Source organism: Cyprinodon variegatus, unplaced genomic scaffold (genome assembly GCF_000732505.1).
Source record: "Cyprinodon variegatus isolate N-32 unplaced genomic scaffold, C_variegatus-1.0 Scaffold321, whole genome shotgun sequence".
Classification (NCBI taxonomy): domain Eukaryota; kingdom Metazoa; phylum Chordata; class Actinopteri; order Cyprinodontiformes; family Cyprinodontidae; genus Cyprinodon; species Cyprinodon variegatus.
Genome location: NW_015150774.1, coordinates 82603 through 90240, shown reverse-complemented (window position 1 = coordinate 90240; position 7638 = coordinate 82603). Strand labels below are relative to the sequence as shown.

General features: G+C 37.0%; 1 protein-coding gene across 1 annotated transcript; it reads right to left on the bottom strand.

The window, feature by feature from the left end:
* Positions 1-3822: 3822 nt before the first annotated feature.
* On the bottom strand, positions 3823-6709 carry LOC107091029 (heat shock 70 kDa protein 12A-like). The gene is made up of 4 exons (XM_015384730.1): positions 6428-6709; positions 6036-6260; positions 5786-5957; positions 3823-4850 (listed from the first exon to the last, which is right to left on the bottom strand). Exons 1-4 carry the CDS (start codon positions 6707-6709, stop codon positions 3823-3825), a joined length of 1707 nt encoding a protein of 568 aa, XP_015240216.1.
* Positions 6710-7638: the final 929 nt, after the last annotated feature.

The following is a 7638-nucleotide window of genomic DNA, read 5'->3' as shown; positions in this document are numbered from 1 at the left end:
GACCTCTCCAGAGGGATTTAATCGCTACTTAGCATAGCCTTCAGCCAGACATGGGCAATGTGGAGTCAACAAGTCATCTCCATGTCATGTATTTAATCTACCCAGCCAATTAACCAGGTGAGTCCAATCTGCACAGGTTAATTCATGTTGAAGATTGGACTCACCTGCTTCAGTGGCTGGGTAGAACAAATACATGACATGGAGATGACTTTTTGACTCCACATTGCCCATGTCTGCCTTCAGCTGAGAACGCTGAAACTGATGGATGATAAACATTCTCTTGAAAAGGTTTTATTTTTCATGCATGTACATTGATGTAGAAGCTAAATTCGTGGAATGGTGCTGACACAGCATTTGCAATATTTTACACTTGTCTCTCCTCTGCTATGCTCTGTAGTCTAGTAGACGCTATGGGACAAAGTGGGGTACAGAAGGCAAGCCAACATAACTACTTGTAACTACATGTAAAACAAAATTCTGTTTCCAGAATTTTCAATGCCTCTTTGTGTCATTGAAGAGTAATAGTAATTTTGAACCTTCACTTTCATCTCATGTAATATATCTTATTTTCTCTACATATTTCTACTGCTCCCATTTAAATCAATGCAATAATACTTTATTAATCTCAAAGGGAAATTCCATTTCTGTAAGAAAGTTTCAAGAAAGTTGACAATGAGGCCAAAAGTCAAATCTTAGAAACCAAAGCGTAGTATGCATCATAGAGGTAAAATACAGCCTGATGCATAAAAGATGCATAAAAACTCACATTTAATTCACATAAAAATTCATATTTTTATAATAAGAGAATCGAGTTGTGCAAAAAAATAATGAAGTCTGTTGAAAAATAAAAAATAAATAAAAAATAGTCCATATCTTATATATTAGTTTCATTGAAAAAAGAAATACAAGTTTATATAACTGCAGCTGCGTGATACTTCAAAGATTGCAATGACGTTAAGAAAGCTGTTAGTGCTGTATCATAAACATTTTATACCCACTCTTCAACTGTTTACAGTAAAACAGATTAGCTCTGTTGGTAACATCAATGATTGAGCAGAATAAAAACAACCACAAAGTTTTTATTACAGTTCACACCAGACAAAAGCCAAACGATTGTCAGTCAAACTAACCTTTGCCTGTATTAAAAAACTGTCTTTAGGCAAGAATTTTATGGTAAAAATCACAATAAAAATAAACAGTCATGCAATGGTTAACACAAAATTTTCCAATTACCAGTGAAGTGAAGAATCCCTAGACTTAGAGCCACACTCAACTGCTTTCGACCATTGATCTAATCTCTTTCTTAAATGATTTGTTAGCTTTACAAAGAATGATACACACAAGAAACAGAAGTCTCACCTTTGAATATTAATTTTGGTGGCGGTAACTGATAAAAAAAAACCTTGTTTTCTTTTTATCAGATCTCTCCTGTGTCATGTGTTTTCTTTATCTTTAAATACTGAGCTTAAAGTGTAACTAACGCCATAAACCACTTTCTGGTTTATGGGGTCCTATTTTGATTTTACTGTGCATGTTTTAACTTTTTCTTTGCAATATCTTAAAAATGAATCCCAAGACCAGCTCAATGCTACCGAAGTGGTTACAGGGATTCTTTGCTGCTGAACTTGCCAATTGGTTTTAACAGACTGTTACACACCTATGACCTTAGACATATTTCTCCTTTGCAAGCCATCCTTTCCTCTGCAGCTCTCAGCATTGCTGAGTCAGCACATTGAAGCCAGCAGCTCAAAATAATAAAGCTCCAACCCATAGCCATTGTCACCCATTTTGGTGACAATAGGGGGTGAAAAATCCTCGACCTCAAAAGTTCTATGCAAGGCGTAAGTACCAGCATGTCATGATCTGGCCTGTTTGCTCCTCCCTAATTAGTAATTCCTCTCACCTGCCGTTTTCCCTCCCTGCCTTAATTACAATTTATTCCCCTCACCTGTTTCCTCTGGTTTAAATTCCCTTCAGCCTGAGCATTCAGTGCCAGATCATTACTTATCTTTCTGTTAGTCTGTCTGTTTAGTTTTTTGTCAGGGTTCATGTCCTGGATCCTACTGTAGCAGCCCGTGGAAAGAGGGTTTTAGTGTTTGCCTCGTCTCCTGATCGTCCACTGTTCCTCCCCCGCGGAGTCCTCTGGGTTTTTGGCTCAATATGTGGGGAGGTTCAGTTTTTATCCAGTAAGCCTGGCTGCGGGGAGGAGACCAGTTTAAAGTCCTGCTTCAAGTTCCGGTTCCACGTCCAGTCTCAGCTACCCTCTTCCACTGTGCCTGCCTGTCTGCACCTGATCCTGTCTGCTCCTGTGCGTGACCACCTGGTCATGCTTCTGGTCCCAGTCAGACTCTGGAAGTCTGGATCCTGCCACCTGTTTCTGTTCCTGCCTGATCTGGATCTTGCCTGTTCTCTGTTCCTGTCTGTTCTGGATCCCTGACCAGGATCGGCTTCCAGCAAGACCTCTGGGACTGCAGCAGTTGGGGACATTCTTGGTCTGGACTGTTAAACCAGAGTGTCTGAGATTGGGCGGACTGTCTCTCCTTGAATACTGGGTCCCTCTGTCCTCAGTTCATGACACAGCATCCCTTTGCTCATTGTCCATGTTTTAGCCAAGGTAGATTACACACTAAGCAGGGATGTGCCCTTGGCAATAATTAGAAAAAAGTGCTCAAATCACATGTTTAAGTAGGATATAGAAGTGTATTTTCAAGGGATAGTGTTTTCACAAAAACAATCAATCAGATAACTATTTTTCTCCATTTTTTGTTGTACACATTTTTGTGTTTATTGTGTTCTTTCTCTTAAATACTTGATTTCTGTATTGTTAATTTTCTCCTCTGTAAAAACTCAGTATTCTGCACTGCTGTGTTTAGTTCACCTGCTGTTTGATATTTTATCCTGCTTTTGAGCCACGTTATCGCTGCTTTTTTGTGTTGGTATTGTTTTAGTTTATGTTCGACCTGCTGAATGTTTGGCTTCTGTTTTTTCTCTTAGTCTCAAAGGTAAACTACAGGTCTTTCATTAAGCTGAGGGTTAATAACAGATCCTTCTCAATAATCACTCGTAAGAAGTTCTCAGTTTGCCATGGTTATTTCTTCAACCTTCTATTACCCCAATATTAATGTCATATTTATCAACCGATCTCCCTCAATCAGAAATGTATTGACCTATCACACTAATTGCAGCACATTAGTATTTTTACTGAGCTTGGTTCTGTTGAATGGCTTTTCTTGATCTCTCTATCTTCTGTCTATAAGTGGCTGTTTCGGATGAGAGATTGTTGCAAAGGCAGTGACTAACTAAAGAGTTCATAAAAGAAGGTGATTATTATGATTGAAGTCAATCACCCAAACTGGTAAGCACCCAACTGAACTGGATTCATTGTAATATTAGCTGGATATGTTAAGTTTGGAGCTTTAAAATAAGCTAATTGGGACACACATCATAACAGTCACAGTTAATTGATTTTATTTTTAAAAAAACTTTTTATAATACAGTCTCCGGGTAAAGTCAGAAACAAAAAGGCAACCATATAGACACAAAAACACAGAGGAACTAAAGAATAGATAACATTTACGTGGTTCTATGTGTTCATTTAAACTGCTATTTCTATTAGGTTTTAAGTTAAATAACATATAATTTCACATGCAAATAATTGTTTTAAATCACAGATCTTAGGAAAGTAGCTCTGCAAAGTTTTTTTTAGTATACAGATATTCCACACTATCAAAGAAATAAAATGTATAAGGAAAAAATTCAGATATACATAAAGATATGCATGAAATACAATCTCCTATACAGTCAAAAAATATTTTGAGATTTTTAATTAGTCATGAAATCGAGCTCAATTGATGATGTTAAATCAGAATCTAGGTCTTTTCCTTCTATGGTCATTTCTGTGAAGCCAAACTTTATGTTTAGTTTAAGTTCCCGATTCATACCACGCTTGGTGTTTGGAGAGTGTAGAAAGAAGCAGCCAATCTTCACCATTCCCTCCTCATCCACATATATTGGACTTGTCTTTTTGGTGCAGTAAAAATTGTAGTTCATCATCCTCGTATGTGCCTCGGTCGGATATAAGGTGAAGGTTCTGGTTTCATCCCAATCCACATCCTCATCGGCCTCCACCAGTTTCATGAACAGATCCCTGCACCATTCACCCTCTTTGTTGGTGAATTTTTTTTCTGCCTTGTGCTTGAACTTGTCAAACCTTCGAGATACTCTGACTCCGTAAGTGAAAGCACTTTTCCGAGACGCCACCAAGTGTGGCTTTCTGCCGAACTCTACAGCTCCTTTTAGGATTGCTTCCTGTGGCCTAACTGGACACAGAATTTTACACTTAACCCCAAACTTATCATCAATATGTTTTCGCAGAATCTTGCTCTCAGCAAAGCCCCCTACTAATAAAATGTACTTAATGTTTAGGGCTTTGGTAAGGATTTCTTTGAGACTTTGAGTGATACCCTGCAGACTCTCTGTAAAGAATGAGTTTAGTTTCTCTTTAGTGATGGTTATACATCCTTCATCCCAGGAAGCTCCTTCTACCCTTTCAAAGTACTTCTCCATTGCCTTCTTATCCTGAGCAATCTTCCCAAGGCTATAAGGACAGCTAATGTCCACATCATCATTTTGTTTTTTGAAAAGTGTGAAATCATACACAATCTTTTTGACATCATTGGGATGGTTTTTTTCAAACTCATCCCAGACTCCATTACAGAATATCTTTCTAAGAAACTCTTTAAATCTTCGGTCCACAATTTGTCCTCCCAGATTGTTTCCAGAGGCCTTATGAAGCTCTTTTAATGCTCCTCCTTTCAGGACTTCGTGAACTGTGATGTCAATGGTTCCTCCTAAAATGCAGAGTGGAAAAAAGTGAACAAGCAAAACTAACTGCACTACCAGCATAAAAATGTTCCTTAAGGCAAAAAAAAGCTGTAGCTGGGAGATGACCAGTTAATGATTAACTATCTGCGTGATATCTGCAGCACCACATTTCTTACATTTTTTAAAAGTGCTATGGTTCTTCCCTTTTGGACTTTGAGTTTTCAGTTTTCAGTTATCTCTGTCTTTCGGGTTTGTTGATCTTTGATTTATTTGCCACTTTGTAATAAATGTAAGCTGTTTTGCGCACTCTACAGTACAGGACTTATTTTCTAATTTTTTAAATTCTGTTACTTATTCTGTTATTTTTATACTCATTCTAAGGTCCACATTGTGTGACCACTTCTGCTATAACCTGTTGCTGCTGTAACAGTACAATTTCGCTTTCGTTGTAGAAAATAAAGGGAGTTTCAATTTATTTTTTGAGTTACTCTCTATTGCCCCCTTGTGCCTGTCTTTTTTCCCTTGCTCCCTTCTAGTTACTTCTATCCACACCTGCTCCATATCAGCTCATTAGTCCATTCTTTGTTCTGTTCCCCATATATGTACAGTACCACCTCTGTAATTCCTCATTGCTGGTTTCTTGTCCTTAGTTGGCTCTTCATGTTTGTTTTCCCTTGCATTTGGGTCCTTGACCAACCTCACGTTGACATAAAGTATTTAAACCTAAATCTAATACATATTTGACAGTCAATCCTTTAGAAAAAAAATATTCTCTAAACTTTCTACTAAAAAAAATTTGTGTTTGGACAAAACTAAAATAGGTGCTTAAGCTATTTTTTTTTAAATAAAACTGTTTACATAAAACAAATCTTCATGTGAAATCTTCTAGTTACAAAAATACATTTAAAATGTCTCTGCAATGCAACAGTACATAAGCAAAAAATAAATTATAAATCAATACCTCCACAGTCAACAACAATATATTGTGTTCCTGGAGATTGTTCTAGTTTGGTTTGCCCTTGGTGTTCTGCTATGAAACCTTCAGCTGGCAGCTGCTTACACCAGAGAGATGCTGCTTCTGGTTCCAGAGCAATGATAAGTTTTTCTTTATTTCTTTCTTCAACAATCCCTGCCTGGAATATTAACAAACACAGCATAAGAAAATGTTTCACAACTGTCCTTTCTTGATTAGATTTTTGAATATGTGTTACCTGTATTGCAGCTTCTCTCATGAACTGTTTAGCTGAAGGATCCCAGATGGCAGGAACTGTCAGCACCCAGGTGAAATCAGTGGCTATAAACTTTTTACCAGCTGCACTGTCATTGATGGTTTGTAATGCATCATCTTTCAGGAATCTGAGAGCTTCAGTAAAAACCTTAAGAGCTGGTAATGCATTTCCATTGGCTGCTTTGATTTTCAGATTCCTGTTGAAACTCTGGACAATAAAAAGCATGAAGTCAATCACGTCTGAGGCTGAATCCTTATCGTAACAACATACAGTGTGGAAGAAAACATCAACTACATGGAGTAACAATATTCATATATAGGATAAGGTGTTGTCCTTAAAAAAAAAAAAAGAAAAAAGAAATTTGTTTTACTTACTTTACCGTAGAGGGACATCTTGAAGCAGTCAAATAAGTAAGATTCTTTGGCTTGTTTTCCCTTCATTTTGAAATAGTCAGTTTGGGCTTTATACCCAAAACTGATCAATTCTTCCTTTTCATTGAAGAGGATACAAGTAGGAGTCTTTGGAGTTTGTTGACCAACATCTTCTCCCCACTTCTTTACATGGATATCACTTTTAGCTTCCTTGGCAGTCAAACTGAAGGCATGTCCACTATATGCAGTACCAAAATCTATTGCTATGACGAAAGAGTCCCCCATGTCTAATACATTCAAGCTGTTCAGCTTTGTGGCACCTAAATGCAGGAGTCACAGCACCTCTACTAATGTTAAAGGGTGGAGTCAGCAAGTCAACCTTTGACACCTAATCTGAAATTAAAAAAAAAGGTGTGACACTCTGTACACTCAGTGAGGACAAGACTGCACTAGAGGAAAGAGGATTACACACAGAGACAAGTAAAAGGTAAACTCACTCTCTGTAACTCTCTGTAAATCTGAAATGTGTTAATTGGCTATTATTTTATCTATTTGATTATTTTAAGTTAAAGAAAACGTAGCTTTACTTTACTAAGCCTTACTCCTGACCAGTTTGTTTGAATGTTTCACGAGGAAAATAAAATTGTCAGGCGGACCTTAAATCATTTTAATAGCAAATTCATTTTATATCAAACTGAACTTAAATTTTACCAAAATGTTCTCTAAGGATTTAGATGTTTAGGTTTATCTATTAACAGGTTTACATACAAACATCGAATATACGATTTTCCTCTTTGACATTTATTGTAAATTTTAGGCATTCATAGGGATTTTTCCTCTATTCTAATATTATTCCATAACTTAATTTAAGTAGTACATTAAGTGAAATTCAGAAAAACAGCTTCTAAAAATGATTCTTCACTGTGTCGTCATTCATCCAAAACGACTCACTTTTATCTGATCACATGTATGCAGGACTTTTCCTCAGCAAAATCCATGGAGCACAATTTTCTAAAGAACAGAAAAACAATAGATCCTGCAAACAGGTAAGTAGAAAAGAGCCAATAGGCCAAACTCTCACTGACCCTGTCATGTATATCAGGGACATTTACACGTAAATATTTAGAAGTGAAATAAAACTTGTGATGGGATGCACTGCACTGACCCTTTTTAAGTGTATGTTAAGTAATCCAGGATGTTTAATGATAAACTGG